The sequence below is a fragment of the Falco biarmicus genome, chromosome 5 (genome assembly GCF_023638135.1).
Source record: "Falco biarmicus isolate bFalBia1 chromosome 5, bFalBia1.pri, whole genome shotgun sequence".
NCBI lineage: Eukaryota > Metazoa > Chordata > Aves > Falconiformes > Falconidae > Falco > Falco biarmicus.
Window position 1 is genome coordinate 74,653,535 of NC_079292.1, and position 20,642 is coordinate 74,674,176.

At 39.7% G+C, this 20,642-nt stretch overlaps 1 protein-coding gene across 2 annotated transcripts in view; it reads left to right on the plus strand.

Moving 5' to 3' along the window:
* Window positions 1–20,515, plus strand: part of ST8SIA1 (ST8 alpha-N-acetyl-neuraminide alpha-2,8-sialyltransferase 1) — a 141,405-nt gene extending 120,890 nt beyond the window's left edge. For both annotated transcript variants that reach the window (XM_056342138.1, XM_056342139.1), the window contains exon 5: window positions 2,691–20,515. In XM_056342138.1, the coding sequence (XP_056198113.1) occupies window positions 2,691–3,177 (487 nt within the window). In that variant the 3' untranslated portion in view covers window positions 3,178–20,515. The remainder of the gene's footprint in view (window positions 1–2,690) is intronic.
* Window positions 20,516–20,642: the final 127 nt, after the last annotated feature.

Below are 20,642 nucleotides of genomic sequence, written 5' to 3' on the forward strand. Positions count from 1 at the left end.
ACATCAGGCTGTGGGCTCCAGTTTGCTTTACTGTGAAAGGAAGATTGAACCTGCATCACCCACCTCCCAGTGGATATCCCAAATTACGGGGAGGGTGGGTGTCTGAAAGCCTGCTTCTGATCTTGTTCTGCTTTATTAGGGTTAATAGAACAGGATTTGGATACTGAGGCTCTGAGTGTCTAGGTGAATACTGAAAGTACTAAGCTAGGGATTTTTTATTTTTTTTACCCTCAGTGACTGTTCCCTGATGAAAATGGAACAAGTTTGACAGGATGGACCCAGCTCCTGTACTTGATAATCTGACGGGTTTTTCTGCTACTCCTTTGGAAGAGAGGGTGTAAAGCCTGTTGTGGGGAACACTTACTTAAAGGTCTGATAGCAATGGGAGTGAGAGGACCCACATGAGAAGGTATAGCCAGACAATTTCTGCCAGGGCACCTTGGTCTTGGCTAGCCTGTATTCAGCTGTGTCTTGGCTATTTCTACACAAAAGAATACCAAATGCAAAAAGTTAGGAAATAGTTTATATTGTTTTATTTTTTATGTTCATGTTGAATTGCTTGCTTGCTTGCTTGGAGGGCAGTGGCTTTGTCTACATTAGCAAATCGCACCATACAGTAGAAGCAGATCCGCAGAGCAAAACAGTAATGAAGACCCGGGCAGATTTCAGGGGCGTTGTTCAGAATAAAGCTTTATTCTAATCCCACACGAAGGAAATTTTGAAAGAAATGTGTAGCAAATCAGGAGGCCAAATATTGCGTGTTGAAATGTCAATAAAACCTTTTAATTTATTAGGAATATTTCAAGTTTTCTTAGAAAACAGAATTTTAAAAACTGGCATATATTCATGAGGCATTTTGAGGCTGTTGAAGCTGTATTTTTCTATTGGCAATTGTTTCAGCTGAAATTTTATTTGGTGCTTCTTGAGGTCATCTGTCATCCTACTTAAACCTGTGTATGTTGCTCTGTGTGTGTGATTCTTGTTACTGTTTCAGAGAGGTCTGTACATAAAATTGTCTTCATAACCATTTAAAAAAGGTATTCTTGTACCTATCTCTGTGCCTGCACCAGAGAAAGGAAAAAAGATCCAGTACTGTCTTAACTTTCTTGTTCTGACTCCTCTGCTGCGTGACTATGAACTCAGTCTTGACACATTTACCTTAGCTGCAGAAAATTGAGAGAGAGGAGGCAGTAACAAGGGCAAGACAGACACTTGGGAGCCGAGGAAGAACATTAGGGATCACATGTGGGAGAGCAATCCAGCCGCAATGAAAGGAGTGCATGTGAGGCTTGTGCAGAAGTGGCTTTTAATGCAGTAAACTTCACCTGCATGAGGAAGGTTATAGATATACTGTCATGTGGCAAAGGTGGGGAGGGCCTACTCGTGCTCTGAAGGTTGAGTGAACTCTGGAAAGAAAGTATATTATCAAGAGTAAATCAAAGTGACTTTCTCATGCAAAGGTACCCTCCAATGCACTCAACACCCCAGGACAACAAGCACGCCCATTACTTAACAACTTTGTGGTTTAGGTATTGTATTTTACCATGACTCTGGCTGGCCTCCATATCAGCTTATCCGGGATACTTAAATATTTTACTGAAACGTGATTTGTTTAGTGTCAGACATCAAGACAGGTCAAACACCAGTGCAGGTTATGGTGTGTGTGAGTGGCCTAGGATTTCCTGCCAGATGTCTCATTCATCTTGGCATATCCAGAAGCATATGGCAAGGAAAAGTTATAGTCTTGACAGGATACTGGTTTTGGAGTAGTACGTAAGTCTTAACATCAGGGATAAAATAGACATCAGCAAATAGCTATTGGCAATTTACCAAATTGTAACCCAATGTTTTCATATCAAGGGGTAAGAAAACTATCATATTAGGGAAATAATCTGTACATATGTGTTGCCCTCCTCGTAGTTACCAACTAGCCTCTCCTTTAACTTGCACGCTACAAGTACCAGCTGCCTTTAAACCTACTCAGTGTGTCAATCGTGCCATCTTAAACACCAATTCTGAGTATTGTTTGGTGCCTGTTGCTACATTTTTGTGGTGCCACTTATCCTAAACAATTCATTGATTTGTTTTATTGTTTGTGACAAAGTACGTTCTTTGAGTTTCTCTCAGTTCCAAAACGAGAATTAACTGCTATTGTAGCGCAACTTAAATCACTGTACAGGTGTAACAAAACCAACTCTTACAAGTTTTAGAAGTCCAAAGTTTCTATTTAAGTATTTTTTGGTTTTGCTTGGTCAACATGTAACTTGGATTCTTTTTTAGTATGCTTTTAAGAAACAAGAATAACACGGATATTAAAATTTCTTTTAGAGATTTCTGTGCCTGAAAACATGAGTTGTTTTTTGGACAAATGAAAAATGTCACCACTAAAAAGGCTTTATTTTCAGGAGTACTGTCACTGTTCGTTCAAGGTTTTTTTGTTAGATTAAATCAGAAATGTTTTGGGTTTTGGAGCTAGCAGGATACTAGATAGTTTTCAACAGTATTCAGGTTTATGTTTTCAGAAGAGGGGCAGTGTCAGACAGTCAGAAGTTTGTCTGAACTTTCTCTGAGCTCAGGAAAGGTGTCCAGTTAACTGTGAATATGGGTATGAAGAGCAGTTTTTAGCTATATTTTGAAGTAACTGGGAAAACCTATGTGTCACCAACTTGTTTTTCTCCATTGTTTTGCAGGTTTCAGAATTTGCTGTGGTCTCGAAAAGCATTTGTGGACAGTGTGAAGGTGTATAACCACAGCTACATCTACATGCCAGCCTTCTCCATGAAGACTGGGACAGGACCCTCCCTACGTGTCTATTACACCTTGGAGGACTTCAGTGCCAAGCAAACAGTCCTTTTTGCCAACCCCAATTTCCTGCGTGACATTGGCAAATTCTGGAAAACCAAAGGTATCCATGCCAAACGGCTTTCCACAGGACTTTTCCTAGTCAGTGCCGCCCTTGGTCTGTGTGAAGAAGTAACGATTTATGGCTTCTGGCCGTTCTCAGTGGACCTGCACGGGAAGTTTATTAGCCATCATTACTATGACAATGTGTTGCCCGATTCTGGATTCCACGCCATGCCAGAGGAATTTCTACAGCTCTGGTTTCTTCATAAAAGTGGTGTACTGAGAATGCAGCTAGAACCATGTGAGGACCCTTTAATCCAGTCTTCTGCCTGAGGATCGTAGTAGTTGGTTTGGGAAATCCAACAGTTTTTAATTTCCATGCTCTCCAACAGAGAGTTCTGTTTTTCTGTTGATTCTTTTTAAAGGGAAAATAATCGTGGATCTGCATGGACCATAAAAATGCTACTTGAAGGCCAAATGGAATACGTCCTTAATGTATAGTGCTTTGTGGAACTGGGGTTGGGGGAAGCAAATCTCTACATCAAGTCCATTCAGCAGATTTGTGAAAATAATATCAGAAGCAGCACAGCTGAACTTTCCAGGGAACGTTTTTAAATGACCGATGTAAAAAGGGCATTAAGGCTCAGAGAGACACAGGGCCACCCACAAGCTTTTGCTGACAGTGCCAAATATGACTGTCTGTTCAAAAATCCATTTCATTCCAGTTTGGCAGAGCTTTCCTTTTCCTTTTTTTTTCCCCCCCCCCCTCTGTTTGAGGGGGGATTTGTGTGTAGGCAAGCATGTGTGTGTTGTTGACTTTCTTTGTTTCTTTCCTTTTTCTTTCCCCACCCCCACTCCCCCTTTTTTTTTCTTTTCTTTTTTTCCCAATGGAAGGAAAAGGAAAGGCTTAAAAGCCCCAGGAGCTGAGTACCATCAGCTCTTCTGAAGACTCTTGGGAGAGTGAAGGGTGCTAAGAATCTGGTTAGAAGAATGTCCTAGGAATGCCCTCCTATTGAGTATGGATGGACTTACCTGTTGTAGGTTCTATCAGGATAGTTTAGGTCATTGCACTGATAGCCATGCTAATGCTGTACTGTGGGCAAGAGCTGGTTAAGGCAAATTGGTCTGAAAATAAAACGTGTGTTACAAAACCAGTAGGGAAGGGCAGCCTGGTTTCAGCTGACCTGCTGCAAAATTTCCACAGTGGCTTTTGTAGTAGGGATGGTTCCTGACCTGTTTTGCTGTCCAGCCTTAGGGATCAATTCTGTATTCATTTGGACTCCAGATGTTCATTGACTGTCAAGGGGATTTGAGGTGTTCAGTGGAATGCAGAATGAGGTTCTTCATTTGCTTATAGCAGATAAACTGCAGAAATGAATGTAAGTGCCGTTTTAAATGAGTTGAAGCTTAAAAAATCCTTTCTCTTTGTGTGACTAGCTCTTCTGCTTGGATTGTAACGTTAGCCTTAAAGACTTGTACTTTTCTCACAAGATTGTCACTGGTTAAAGATAGTCTGAAAAATAAAACAGCCTTTGGGAGCACTGAAAAGCTGCTTAGCCAGCAAGAAAAAAAAAAAAAGAAAAAAAGAAAGCGGCAGGCCCTTACGTAAGGCAGCCTCTCTCCTCACAGTGGGCGAATTATGTCAGTGTGTGCGTTGCACGCACGCTGCTCCGGCCGGCGCAGCGCCTGAAGGACTGTTTTATTTTGGGTTATTACTTGGGCAGCAGATGGTCCTATCACCATGTAAATGAGAAATCTTTTTGTTTGTTTGCTTTGCTTTGGCATTGTAGGACAAGAAGAGAATACCAGCTCAGTGCACAGTGCAATTTCAGCTGTAAGATGTTTTCGCCATTAACTTTAAAAACGTATATCAGTGTTCTCTTTTGTATCCTTCCATCATTAGTAGCTGAAATTCTAGTCAAAGTGTTGAAAAAACAAAACTGTCATCAGTTTTCCACAACAACTTCCTGTGCTAACTGTTTTAGCTCCAAAGTGCTAGTATTTTAGGGGATGTGTCCTATCGTATGTTGACATCTCTCTTTGTGGACTACCAGCTGCAAGTTATATAGATATAATTAAAAAGGGGGAAAAAAAAAGCAAAATCCATGGCTTTTCTTTAAATATGAATAATTCAACTATTTGTGGAGGACATTGGCAAAAAAAGTTTGGCTTTTAAACCTATGTTTCATAATAAAATCTTCTACCTAAATATGGATATTCCAAGCATAAAGTGGGCACTGTTCCACAGGATTACAGGACAGTGCTGAACTGTAACATGGAGATTTGGATTAAATAACATTCTAGAGATTGTTCTGAAAAAACCTGAATGTGCTTCTATAACCCATTGTACCTCTGTCCATGTTTTTGTTAAAAGTACAGTCAACACACTGATGGAACGTCACTTGATAATTCGTTCCCTTTCATTATATTTGTTTTATCTATGATGTGGGTACTCAATGAGGAAGGATCTGAACGTAAAATATTTTCTTTACTGCTTGTTATGGCAGAATTCTACTGAACTGCCTTTCTTGGAGAAGAAGAGATGCCTGTACCATTTTTATTGTACACATCAAGCTTTGCACATTTAGTGCTTTAAAGATAATACTATCTGTGAGAACAGTAGCCGAAATATGATGTGCTAGAATTGGCACTTCAGCAATTCCTTGGGGGTGGGAGGGAATGAGGAGAGCAGGGGGGAATTGCCTCTTTGCTGGTCATTTTTTTTTGTATTTTTACCAATACTTGGGAATTTAGTTCTGAACCTCTCTGACAGCTCTCCAGCCCTTTGGTAATCCTTTTTTCCATGTCTTGGGAAAATAAATGGATTAGAAGAACAAGAGAAAACCATGTATTTTTGTGGGAAAACTTTTTGCAATGTTTCACAATGTCTGGCTTTTTGATGTTCAACCAGTGTTCTGGGTATCTGAAGATGATGTATTTGATGTGTTCCTCACCTCTGTAAGCCTAAGGCAGACCAAACTTGTAGCCTGTGGTCTTTGTGAGTCCCTTCTGATGTCTGCAGTCCTGATGTTTGCAAGGAGATAGCTTCCAAAAAATAATGGTGGTAGAAGAGACACAGGCTGTGTGTGATGTGTGCTTGAAGTTGGAGAAATTGGTAATTCTGGGTCTATTCACATTTATGTACAGTGAATATAACTTCATCTTACAAAGACAACCACATTTGATAGGGAAGTAAAGGCTTCAAGGATAAGTAATTTTCTATAACTTCCAGAAAACTGGCAGCTGAGGAAAGAAGAGAAATTAAAAGTAATGCCCCTTTTAAGAGCAAAATCTCTTTCAACTGGCTGACTTGTCAGTCCATGCAGACACTGACCAGCAATCAGCCTTTTTTCCAGCAAGTAAAAAGAGACAGAGGCAAGTACTGCAAGTGTTTAATGGAAAGAGCAGTCACACACACACAATAATAAGAAAAGCAGCTGGGAACGTGAGAGTGGCAGCTGCCTGACAGAAATGGAGTAAATATGCTCCGTCCATGCTGCTGCTCAGCATAAGGTTTGCCTTGTCTAAATCTAGCAGGGGTGTCTGTCCATGTATAGGATCATTGATGTGAAATATGGCATTGCAAGCAAGGGAATGAAGTTGTATCCTCCTTTGGGTGAGAGGTCACACCATGGGATAGGACCATACTCCTGCTAAAAGGAAGGCACAGGCAAATCCAGGAGGCTAACTGTAAACGTTAACCGTGAGAAATCAGTGTCTTGCAGCGATGGCAAACTTTGTTCAGCGTGGTTATATCCATCCAGCATTTACCTGTTGATTAATTCCAGTCCATTGATGGCAGTGCCCTTAATCAGATCTCATTGCTTCCGTTCTTATATTAAAGTTAATTGAAATCTTAATGATGCTTATTTTGTTAGTGAGATTCCCTACTCTAGCTTCTCTATTTCTACTGCCAGACCCTGAATTTCTCTGTTAGAGTAGCTAAAGCTGCACAAGTCTTTGCCAGGTTGAAAGCTACTGCAATTCATCTTCAATAAAACTAGTTCAGACTGGTTGAATGATTTGTTAATGTTCCTAGGTATTAATTTTATCACAGAGGTGACAAGGTACAGAAGTGCTGGAATCAGTGGTCTGCACAGGACGTATTGCCCCATATTTGTAATGAGAATAAATTCCTTTACACGAGCTGTGCATGGAAGATATTCAGTACTAAAATCACTCTAAATGTGATCCTTTTGGGACTATATTTTTGAGTAAATCAAGACCAATTTTTGAACTTGTGCCAAAACTATGTAAAATTTCTCTTTCCTGTTGATTATGAAGCTTTTGGAGCTCCTTCTAAAACAGACAAGCTAAACAGAAGCCAGGAAACAAAAATCATAGGGAAGGTGTGCATGTGCTCATGAGAATAAAAACATTTATGATTTTGGCACAGACCTTGCTGTAATGCTGTAAGGACTCTTATTCATGAATGTTGTTTTTTTATATTTTTGCTGAAATGAAGATTCCAGATTAGGGGAGAACGAGCCACAGATGTCAAAGGTCCAAGCCTCTGTTACAGCTTAACTTTTGTAGAATATAGAAATACTGACCGTTTTTCAACTTTCACATTTTTGTTAGCTTCATCAAAATGGTGTCATAACATACACTGCTGAATTTGCACCTCTGTGGGACCTGAAACTAAGCAAAGCATCTGATTTTTTTTAAATTGAACATCTGAACTATGGTAGTTATGTAAAACCCTTCCTCTATACATCTTCATGGAAACTGGTTTAGTGTCTGGCTCACCCTTGCCTGTAATTAACAAGAACAGAAGTGTGAAAACTTTCAGCTAGAATTGAGGATAATGAAGGAGGTAAATGCTATCTCATAATTTGCTGCCTGCTTTGGTTCTTTTATTCAGCTCAATAGATTAGTAATTGTTGGAAGGAGTCCAGGTTATGTGAAGGACAGGCAGTTCTTGAAGAGTTGGGTGATCTGGAAAAAAAGGAAGATCGAATCAGTGGTGTAACAAATTGGAGTGTAGCAATTCTTTGTAAAGATTCCCAGTTCAAAGTAAGTGCAGGACATTTTAATCTGGTAGTGACTGTGAAAAATGAACTACCTGTGACCTACTGATGGTTATCTGCAGGATGGCAGCAAAGCAAAATTTTATGTGGAGGAGAAACTGATTAAACAAAGGGAAGTACAATGGAACAAAGAATGATGATGAATCTGTCTGTCCCTTCTGTCCTGCCACTCCCCCCAAAACACATATATAAAATGGACTAACTAGCTATTATCCTGAGTCACTGTCTCCATCATGAAATGGTATGGTGGGATTTCCATTAGTTGACACGTCCTAGTAAATAACATTCATCAGACTTTGTCCAGAAATGCCTATTCCCTGGCTCAATGCCTGGGGAGTGCTCCGGGGGCTGTGACTGTCTTGGTGTGCTATGACCTCCCTAATGGGACCTGCTCCTAATGTCATGTGGTTCCGTCATATCTCCGTCTGGGATCCCTCTAGGATCATCTTCTATCTGTGCCCCACAAAGTCATCCCAAAGGATCTCTCTGCTCTGTCCTTCCTGATGACCGTCTTCATTGGGTTAGAAGTGTGATTTAGAAAATCAGCCATATTGTAGCTAATATACTTTGTGATTTTGAACCTCTTTTCTTCTGAAATGTTGATAAAACTAACAAGAGTTAACTGCAAATCAAAAATACGACTTCAGTTAGGTGTTGGTAATTCCATCACTGAGGAAGAGAGAGGATGGAATGAGGCTGCATTTTCCAAAGCAATTCTTGTAAAATAACTTCTGGTTCTTTGAATTCCCAGATTTTGTCACTTGGAATCTATCAGATATTTGACTTTTTGGTAGTTTTTGAACAGAACAATTAGTAAAAGGCTTATTGGCCTTTTTGTTAAATATTAGCAAACTCATTTTCCTAAGCGTAACACAAATACCCAACAGGAGACTTAACCTACCCTCCCTAGCTGGTATTTCTTTGGCAGCAATGGGAACTGAAACAGCTATTTATTCCTCCCTGATTATTCATTTTCTTCAGGTTTTATTACGGTAGGTTGAGCCCTAGTGTATTCAGCCTCTTCAGCTTAATGTGTATACTTAAAAATGACTCTCACTCTGTCTCTTCAGCTGTTAAAAAAAAAAAAAAAAAAGGGGCAGGGGGAAAGTGTTGTTAATTGAAAATGGTTGCATAGGTTCTCTACAATCAGGAGAGACAGACACCTCTGGATGGTGATCCATAGTTTTCCTGAACTTGGGCTGCATTCAGAGGTCTCCACAGGGCTGTGAAAACACTCCAGCAGAGTCTGTAAGGCTGAGCTCTGCAGGACAGAGCAGAAACTTAAGCTTTTTCCTTAGTGGTACAGTTTATTTGTTAGCATGCGGCTGTGGTTTTTTCAGGCACGCACCGATGCTGCCCTAACCGGTGCTCAGGCATGTATGGGGCAGGGGATGCAGCTCAGTGATGTGCTCCTGGGTTGCAGACCAGCTCCTAGGTGATTACCCATAGTGGAGTTATCCCTCTCCTGCTTCACAGTCAAAAGTGCTGGGCTTACTGCAAATGATGGCAGCTCATCTCTTTGGAGACCAGCCTGCTTCTTGTCCTGAAACACTTTCGATCCCTGGCAAGTCTCAGAAGGGCCCATTAAAACTGCATCTTAAAATAATGCACATGTACGTCTTGCTGCTATTGAGTTGGTCAGCTTTCTGTTGAGCTGAGTATTTACCCTCTCGGGGTCTCTCTAAAGCAAGTGAACCTTTAGCGCTCAGACCACCTGGAATTTATTGTGTTACTTGTCTTCTCCTTCCAAGTTAAACTCTTTTTTTTCTTTCAGAGTGGATTTAGTTATTGTGAGTGAATCCGAAGTGAGTGTAAGAAAGCAATGCCACAAGTAATTGTTGGCTGGGTTTATGAACGAGCTAGTGTTCAATAAAACACTTAAGTACCTTTTGAATAGTTTCTGTTGATTTCTAATGGTATATTCAATGAATTGTTTTGCTCAGATGGGGCCCATAGCAAAGATGAGTTACATGATTTTCTGTTTATTGGAAGGGGGCAATTACAGATGCATAATATATTTTAAGCTAAATTATTACCAAGAAGCTAGGGAATCTACATATTCTGCAAGAAGCTTTGTTATTATGTGATTACCTTGGTAGTAAAGGAAACATTTTCACTGAAAATATATGCACAGAGAAAAAGAGATTTTGATTACAACAGCGTAATCTGAGCACTGAGACCCAGATTTGAGTCCCTGCTTGGTTGTCTTTGACCAGGATCTCAGTGTGCTGTGAAGTGCTATAATCACAACATCTTTTTCTTCTCTGCATGTATTAATTTTTGTAGAAAATGCTTGAACACTTTTTTTATAATCCTTACGTGCACTGAAAATAAACACTTCTTTTTCCAAGACCACAAGTTTTCTTTTCGGATACCCGTAGCTTCTAGCATGCAAAGCAAAACTGACAGAAGATGTCCAGTTTTCAGGAGAATGCTGTTTTGGAGTAATCTGGCAGGGCTCCTACAAACACGTGAGTTGATTGCTGCCTCTTGAGCTGTAGAGTTTCAGCAGATGATACAGGCTGTGCTGCACTGAAAATAAAAAAGGTATTTTAGCTGCAGCTCTGCCTGCTTGATGTCTCCCATATACTGAGTGTTATTCTTAGTTCTGCGAGGGCTCTTCAAGCATGGACTTTGATCCTGAAGGTCATAATGTTGACTAATTTTAAAGGACTGGACTTTGAATGTAGTGAAAACTGAAATGAGCATTGAAACGACTGGAAATAAGTCCTTTAGTGTATCATTTTGTCACCCTGCATGGTTTGGCCTGTTCCAAAACATATCTGAAAGCCATACTGAATATGAGACTTGTATATATGAGGAGGTCACCGGAAGGTGAATGCCTGATGCTGCATAGGGCAAGGACTTAAAAAAAACCACTGTGTTTTTTATTTATATCAATAATGAAATCCCCATTGAGCCAATATTGGATTAGGTCAGCATTCAGTGCTCTTGAAACTCCTACCTCATAAGCATTTCAAAGAATTGTTCTACGCACAGACAGAAACAGTGGCTTTTTCTTTTGTTCATGCTCTTCGCCTTGCATTGAAAATGGAATGAAATATCAATCAGAACTCTTATTTACCCTTTTTAGAAGTCTCTGTAGGTTACCTAAATAATATATAGGCACACAATTATATAAATATAAACAAAATATTTGATAGCCTGAAATTTATAGTCAAACATTGATTGGTATCTTGAAGAATTACTTTGCAATTATTTGGTGGGGGAAAAAAAAAAAGGCACAAATTTTACATGTGAAAAAAGATCCCGTTTTTTCACCTCCTGAAATACATCAATAACTGAACAAGCCCTATGTGAGAGATGTGAGGGTTTTGCCTGTATTTCAAGTTACTCTGCACTTTTACCTTTGTATTCAAGTCCATAGTTCTGCAAAGCTTCCAATTTTAGACTATTCCGTGTGGTGTCCTTAGATAAAAAATTAAGTATTATCCTCCAAATGTAGTCAAAAAAGAAAGAAAACCAAACTCAGGACAGAGGTTTAGATCTTCTGAGGTTTCTTACTGTACATATGCTACCATTTAGTAGTTGTGTCTAAAGAACTAGACAAAGATCAGAAAGGAGATAAATCTGCAGAATGGCACAGTCTTGTAAAGATAAAGGGATGCAGCATGTGTTTGCATGCTTGGCTGAATTGGGACCTGAAGTTATTAGCAGATGTTAGGTCTCTATTCTTCCACTCTTTCGGTTCTTGTCGTACTGGGGTGAAACGTGCTGTGTTGTTTATAATTTCTGCACTCCAGTGAACTTTCCTCTGGTCTCTAAACCGAAAACCGTAACAGAGACGCCACTTCAGGTTTATTAATACTGAGTGCAAGCAAGCTTGGTTGCAGTATTTCACATCTTCCTACTACTAATTACTGTATTAACTCAGAATTAAAATGAAGGCTGCCTTATTTCCAGTATGTCTTACCCCAGAATGTTGGAAATCTTTCATCCTGTAGTGATTTCTCTGTCAGGTGAATGGAGTTTATATTTAGCTTAGATGTTTTGAGAGTTGGTTAAGTCATGCTTGGGAAGTAAAGTGAAAAAACCCAGAAATTTTACAAAATACAAAGGTTTATATGTTTTGAACAGTGAAAACAAGAAAACGAACAAACATTTATCTGACTGAATTTATGCTGTTAAAATCCAGCCTCATTGTTAGTAAGTACAATAAGGACTTCAGATAATGCATAGATTGCAGGAAAGTGAAAAGCCATGAATTTTAATGGGAAAAGAAGGTTTTCTTCTGTCTGCCTGCCCTTAAATTTATAAGCCAAATTCTCTGCTGTCTTTTACTGTTCTGATTCCCATCAAATTAGTAGAAATGCCTAGATTTTTAACCAGCTGTCTGCTCTCAATCCTGAGGGAATTCATCCTATGAAAATTGTAGATTAAGGTATTTTCAAGCAAAGACAGATTATTCTACCTAGTTAAAGGTTCCTATTCTGTAAGCTACTGATCTTTTTCCATAAGTATAGATCACGAGTAGTTTGTGCTATTCATTGGTTGTTTTTGTAAGGCAGATAACTGCATTTCAAACATCTGCTGTAGTAAGGCATCAGTCTGAAATCAAATCATAATCTAAGTCATGTCCTTGTTTCAGCAAGTTGCATAGAAGTGATCTATCTGTCAAGTACATTGTGTCAGCCAATTGAAAATGAAAAAAGGATTTTTCTACAGTGTGAAGCCTCACCACTGACTGACTGTATCTAGGAGTTAGATAACCTCAAGTAATTTACTGTCCATGATGGATCTGATGCCTGCTAATATTTCCACTCATTGTCAAATAATTTCGTTAGAATTTATTGATGTAATGATATGATCTTCCCCCCCTGCTATTTGACTGCAATTTTTCTTTTCTGATAGTTTTTGCAGGGAAGAAATCTTTCTTTATTCTCTTTTTTTTTTTTTAATGACACTATATATCTAAGGTTCAGTTCTAGTCTCAGATGCTGGCTGTCTTAAAAATGTCGGTCTTATGGTTCTTTGCTGTTTTGTGCACAGTTTCATAACACTACTTATGATGATCAACAATGAAGTCTTGACAAATTAACGTCCTCTTAACAATTAAAAGTTTTGAGAACTGAAAATTCTTCTGGCTTTCATAAAACCCAGCCTGGCTGTGTCTTTGGGTTTTAACCTAAATAGCATGCAGTCAAGTTTTGGATCTTTGCAGTATCTTAGTGCACTCATAGTCAATCAGTCAATAAAATATAAATTAATTTCGCATGGCCTGTAACTACCATGGTGATAAAAATATTTTTTATTTTCATTTTATGTCTCATGGAAGTTACAAGCTCAGACAAGAATAGAAACAACTTGAATCAGTATCTGTCACTGTCGTCTTGTTTTTGGTACATGTATTCTTTCCATTGACCTCATTATTTTTCATTTTTTCTTTTGTTTGCATCTTGGTGGATATCTCTCAGGTCTTTTTCCAATGCATAAGTTATTGCTACATGCAACATGCAGAAATTGCATTTAGTAAAGTTTCTGTTCCTCTGGAGAATTTACTGGTAGTCTGCATTTTAAATGAAGGGGGGTTTATCCTCTTCTTGAGGGAGAACTGTTTGGGTGAGAAAGCAAGGCATGAAAAACCACTGCCTGGGTTTGGACTGGCTTGCGCTGAGTACCTGTGCTGGGGGCGGAGGGCAACCCCTGGCTCCTGAACCTCTTGGGGCTTTGGGAGATTCTCAGGGGTGCTGCCAGGATGAAGCACGCAGTGTGGTCCCAGCCCTTGCTTGGTGGGGGCTGAGCAGGAGCCACTGCCATCTGCTGCGTCCTCCCTCCCCAGGAGGTGGCATGGGGCCCCTGGTGCTCTGACATGGCCAGCCTTGCTGACCCTGCTGGGAAGGATAGTTTTGAATCTGAGAAGTAGTCTCTTAGCTGGAAACTCATGGAGCCATGGTTATGTCATCCTCTGCCCTGCCTTTCCCCCTCCTGAGCAGCTAGCTCATCACTAGAGCTGGGTGCTGGAAGCTCCCCTTGGCCGAGTGGCTCCACGCTGCAGCCTCCCAGCACCACAGCAGAGCTGAGACATCTGCTGAGGGATGAGCCAGCAAGTGTCTGGGCCCCCGTGGAAGCAGAAGAAACTTCAAGTGCAACAGCTATAGCAGTCCAATAGCAACAAGGCTCTTTTTCTTTTGTTGTGGAAGGGAAGACAGTACAAAGCATTTTCATGCCATGCTTTAGCCACTTACAGGTCAAGATCAAGCAGTCTCAATGTGCAAACAGTTTGCTGTAAATTCTGATTTTTCACTCTGAGCATATGGCAGAAATGTCTCCTATTTTTATTTAGAAACTTAGATATTTTTTAAAGGTGTATTTAAGAACAATTATGAGTATCTTAAGTTGGCAACTGAAATCTTGTAGAGTCATTTTCATCTCCAGCTCTGGCAGTTCAAGGGGACACAGCAATCCTGCCTTCCTGGTGGAAGTCCTTTAAGGATTCTAAACCTTTCTGTTTCTTATGCATATCAGACACCTTGCTTTAACCTGTGTCAGTGCTGGTTCCATCTGGCTATTTCTGAAAGCTCAAGAGAAAAGCAAACAAAGAAAGATATGAAGGAAATTAAAGGTGTGTTGCTGTGATATTTTTGTGGAGTGGTACGTTGTTTTGACAATGAACTGTGAAACAGCATGCAGATGACGATGAATGTAAAAGAGTGCATGTGTTTTTTTTTTAATATCATGTCCATGTATGTACAGAGTATGAGCTCTGTAGTGTAAAAATACTGAAAAGAGACGTGAAATGGAAAGAAAGTGTTTCTGGCAGTTTTTGCAGTGACCCACATCCTCTTGTCTATCTCCCTTTTCACGACCAGACTCAGATTCTGGTAACATAAGCTTTACCATTAAGATGGTGATAAACAAACTGCTCTCTTCCTGAAGTTAAATATGCTTCCTTCCAGCATGGTAAGGGGAAATCTATTTGCATTTCCAGCAGATCAGACTTCCCAGGCATGGGCTTATAGGCCTGCACTGGCTGGGAGATCAGTCGGGCTTACTGGTGGTGTCATACCATGTTTCCTGCCCATGGAATTCAATAGTCTGTTCCTGTGCCAGGAAATAAGCAACTGTGGTTTGGTGTGGTGCTGCTTGCTTATGGCTGGAAGCTGAAGTGCAAGCTAAAATGCCAGGAGGTCCCTTCCATTTCTTGTAGGCACAGACATGCACACAACTCAAGGAAGGAGTTTTGAGCTTGACTAGAACAGAAATGGACCAAGCAAAGTTTTTTCAAAATTAATAATTTTGCATTTACCTGACTGAGGTATTCATGAGAAATCGGTGATGTCAGGAAGGAGTGACACTTTTTCCCTTATCCCCAAGTTGCAGCAATCCTGAAATACCTGCCCAGCCACAGGGGACCAGGGAACCCACAGCTGGCTCATCACTGGGGTAATACCAACTGCCTGGTGTTTTGCTTTTGGAACAAAACAGGTGATTTGAAGGCAAGTAGCCCAGTAAGTATTCCTTGAAGGATCACGATTGGCTTCTGCTTGTCTCCACCTGTAGCTGCAAGGTCCCTGCTCTCTCACTTTCCCTGTCGTACCATCTACACATATCAGACCTCCTACTTTGACCCGACCCTGCAAGGCTGGCTATGAGAGAGGGCAAGACTTGCTCTTGGTGGAGTGCTCAAGCAAGTGATGCTTGCATCAGTGGTAAAACATACCATACCGTAAATGTATGTTTGGAAGGAGCTCAGTGTTTGGTTAAAACAAGCTGACTTGGGATCCGTCTGTAGTTTATAGTAATGCTGGTGTACAATTGTCCAGGCAGGATAGATGCAAGGTGTCTCCTATCTCTTTAGGGACTGGGCATAACTGCCTTTTTTGCTCTTTCACACAATATTTACAAAGGAGCAATGTGATGTGGGATGTCAGTGTTAGCTGGTGAATTTTGCCCTCGCGTAATTCTAGTACTTTTATTTGCGTTCCTTCTTATCTTGCCCAGTTTATTGAAAAATGTGATGGTAATGTGGTAGTTCAATGTCTTGAGATGGTTTTAAAGTAGATAAGCAAACCATTATGCCTCTGAGGTTGCATAATTCCATGGATTTGTCTTACCTCCAGTGACTGGCATGTAATATTTATTGTATCATTTATGATGTATGTAAGCTTTACAGGCTGGATGTTGTGTCAAAATGATGTGAGCACTTGGGTAAACATCTCCTTGAATCACCATCATTTTGGCACGCTCAGGGGCGAAGGTGCTTTTGTGGACTGTGTTAAACATCACAAAGTGTGTTGTTGTTTAGAGTCTTGTGATTAGGGCTTCGATCTAAATCTCTCCAATGTAGCAAATGTTTGCTGTTGGCTAACACTGTTACAAGGACTAAGGGTTTGTCTTTCTTTGCTGGGCAATAATGTATTTTCTAATATGTCAGTAGAATTTGTTCATTTTCAAGTAGTGTGCAGCGCTCCTTTTAAGAATGTCTCTTTTTCAGATGGTTTCATGGTGACTGTACCCCAAAATGTCTAGATGTTTCTCAATAGCAAAAATTGCTTTGTTATTGAATGTATTATTTATTAACAGTATCTTGTTGTCTTTTTCTAGTTGCATTTTACAAAATATGCCACAAGCATCTCATGTGATTTTTATAAGGAAAGTCTTATTTATAATATTCATGCAAGTGGACGGAAACAAATCTGAATTTTATAGTAGTCCATGCCTTTTTTCATAGCTGCAGAGTCTTAATGAGCATGATCAGAAGGGACAGGCTCATTGTTTTGATTAATTTTGATGGAATTTTTCAAAGGTAACTATTATGTTATTTATAATTTGGATTTAATTATCTTAACAAATAAATATCTCCATTTTAAGAAATGAAAATAGTATCTGTGGGGCTTCTTTTTCTTCTCTTTTCCCCATTCTCTAACAGTATCTCCAAACAATCAAGGTCATCTCCTCTTCCTCTTTATGTTGTCCTGTATGGTCTATTGTCATGTCAAGATTTACATCCATTGTCCTCATCTGGTATTTCTGGTTATTCTGCTTACTCATTTCCTTTTCTTTGTAGTTTAGTCAGTGAGACAAATTTATTTACAGTGTTAGTCTGAGAATTAACCTGGGGCTGAACCTGTACATTTTTGCCCTCCCAGAACAACCCAGAAACACAAGTTTGGGTGCATATAGGAATCCCAAGGAGACACCAGCATTTTGTCAGAGGTTCCCATGCTGCACTTGAATCAGCGTAACTGAGTCCTGCTTGCTTGGAATGGATGTTCCAGCGCTCAGTCTAATACCCACATTAGAGGCCTTGAGTACGTTTTCTAAAACAAATGATGATTCTAGTGTCTGAAGATCTGATTGACCTAGCTTATACGTCTTCAGATTTTTAAGTCAGATTTTCCAAGCGCAGATTTTTTGTGTACAAGCCTCTTCAAGATAGCTGGAGTTTGTCACTGAGTTCTTTTTGAGATTAAGAAAAGGTCCTCTCTCCCTTAAGCTTCCCCATGCCACTTCCCTTTAAAAACAATGGAAGATATAGGATTAAATGGACCTGGCCATTCCAGGGACAGGAGGAGTAGGGTTCCCTGGCCTGGTAGATACAAAACAGCAAGCATCTCTTTCTGTCTTCATTGGAAGACTTATCCATAGCAAATATAGTTCTTTGCCAAGGGAAGAGGGGAAGATTGAAGCTCCCTTTCCTTTAGCCACGATTGTTGTTTTTCAGAAAACTGCTTATGGAAGATGAGTGAGAGATCACTTAACTTCCAGTTTATTCATGTGTGGGCAGATATGAATTGCTGAAGCCAGATGAGGACAAAGTCCTAGTGATTATGTTTATACTATAAATCCTCAGGTGATGCTTTAACTTTCCTTGGCTCTCTAACACTTTTATTTCCTTTCGCTAAATGCATTTTCCTACCCAGTAAGTAGATGAGAGTTCCTTGTTCTTCTCATTTAATGTTTCTTAATTTTCAGAATATACCATTTCCATCTAGGTCACTCACTAGATTTCTTCCTGTTGCAATGAGGAACAAATGTCAATGGAGGCTCACAAAATGAGAACTCCCTGCCTCCAAGGACTTCTGCCAAGTGAGTGGTCCATGGGTGGAAGCTTCTGCACAGGGTCTGTCTGTTGTGGTCTTGCTTGTATAGTGCACATTGGCAATGCTGCCTTGGATAGTGGGAAACCTAGGTCAAATCTCTGAGTCCTTGAAGCTAAACTTCATTTTTAGCTTATTAACTGCTACTTGAAAGCTATGTCTTGCAGATACTCTTAGATTTTTTTCCCACTGGAAAGGAATCGTACCTTGGCTATATCACTGACTCCCAGTTTGGGTGGGGTTTTTTTAGCCCTATGCCTCTTCTTCCTAGTCCTTTAACCTTGATAAGCTTTTATTGATTCCTTGTATGAAAATGTTCTGTGGAAAGGCAAAATGTCAGCGGTATCAGTGCCTCAGACTCCCTCCATCTGGCTTTGACAGGAGATGCTTGGCTGTCATAGGGAAGGTTGTTGCTGGGGAAGAGAAACCTACCCAATGCAGGAAATTCTCTTGGTATCTCACTTGAAATCCTCCTCTACCCAGATTTCCAGTCCTCTGCTACATACACAGCTTGGACAGCTTGGTGAGGGTGTTACTTAAGCACCTTGGCTTCTGCGTATCTGTTTCCTTTACGCACTTTCCCAGTTCTTATCTTCATGGCATTTTAGCAGAAGTGTTACACATCTTCTATTGCTTGATCTGGATGTCTGGCAGAAGATACACTCCTAAATGATAAAACAGCTATCAGTGAGAACTGCAGTGTAAGTATTGTGGCATTAATGAGTATAGTTTTAAGAGAGATGTTCCTGTCTGGTGCAATTGTGCCTAAATGTTCAGATTTATGAAGTTGTTGCATCAGGCTTTTGCACAGGGATCTACCAGTTGGCTGTGGCATATTTGTTTAAGCCTGTTCAGCAACAAAGAGATTTTAGCCTCCATCAGGTTGCAGGTGATGTACAGCATGTACTGTCTTCCTAATGTGACCACAAAAGTGGTTTATGTGTAACATGAGTAACAACTTCAAGTAGAGGTTTTCAGGAGAAGACACATAGGACTTAGGAGAAAAGGTTTACTTGCGATTTCTGCTACAGACTGCCTGCTTAACCCCCTCAAACTGATTAACCACTTTATGTCAAATTGCTGCTGTCTGTCAATGAGGACTAATTCTTCCCAGTCTCATAGGTGGTAAGGTAAAATTTTTTAATGCATTTTTAAAAATGCTAGCAGAGAGAATTGGAGTCTTGAAAGAAATGAGATACCCTGCCTACAGGTCATCCAGTTGAATGCTAGTTACAGGTCACCATGACATTTTGCTTTGCCATAACTGGTTAGAGAATACTTTAAGTGTACCACAACCATGAGAAGTTGCATTATCTCCATCTTGATTAAACTGATACATCATAAAGCATCTTCCTGTATCACCTATTCAGTGTGGTAATTAACTTCCCATCAGTAGTGCAGCAATTTATCTATCTATCAAGCCAAAGGCCTTGAATCTTCTCTCCTCCAGACTAAGACTCCCTAGACTTTTAGTTGTTGTTTTTAATGAAAGCCATCCAGTAACTCATTATCCCTGTTGCTCTTCCCTGCAGTCTTCCTGGTCCTACTTCTTTCACGAGGTTTCTTCTCACTGTTTTCAGTGGTTGTCAAATCAGACGTTACTCATCTCCAGCTTTTAGCCTTTTCCCTGATAACCTCAAGATCTGCAAGTCTGGTGGGGTTAGCAACTGAAACTGAAATTTAGAATGAGAACATTTTTGCCCTTGTGTTTTCTTTAACGTAAATGTTCAGTTTAATTTCTGTATGCATCCTGGATTTTGATGGCAAGGCTTAAGATACCTAAAATAGACTTTTGACTAAAGAGAGATTTAAAAGGAAACCCTATCCGTCTGGCTATTTTTTAGAAAGAATATTAAGACACAATTACTTTCTGTGAAAAGATCTGCATGGGCTTCTTTTCTAAAGAGGAAAAAGAATGAGTTTTGTTACCCTGAAAGATATTGTGAGATGGAATGAATCATTGGCTCTGGTCCACTCTGCTACAGACTCCTTTCATTTTGTAGGCATTTAACAGGAATAAGACTATGATGTGTTTTAGTCCCTCTTGACCCAATTTGATCCAGCTTTCAAAAAGACCACTGTAGTATTTTCAGTATCTTGATCTGTCAGTTCATCCACTTTGTAATTTTTCATTAATATGCACCCATAAATGAGCGAAAAACTAGGGTTTTCTTAATCAGTGCCAGCAATGTAGATAACCTGCAAAATGGTTAAAGAATAGTCAAGCACATGTATATACTGCCAAAGAAAATTTCAGTACTGCAAAAAAGATTCCAGATAATTTTCAGGCAAGATAAATGCATAGATTTCTTGGAACTTTGTATTCACTATTTAGAATTAAAACTGTGATACTTACAGATGTACCTGTTGAAATTAATCTATACCCATGGTTGTTACACAAAAATATTTCATAAGACATAGAGTACTTTCTCAAAAAAGGGAACATTCTTTTGCTGTGTTATGCAGGCTTACTAGAAGAAAAACATTATAGATGATGAGGAATAACTATTCAGAATCCCTGTTTTAGAAATTATCTGTCATGATACTAAAAATAAAATACAGCTGTGTATGCCAAATCATCATCAGACTCTGTGTGTGGTGTTTAAATTTAAAAAATATTTTAAAATAAAACAAAGTACTTGAAGATCAAGTGAGTGTAACATTTTCTAATAAGGAGATGAGACTGAAAATATGCATGGGAGGGACA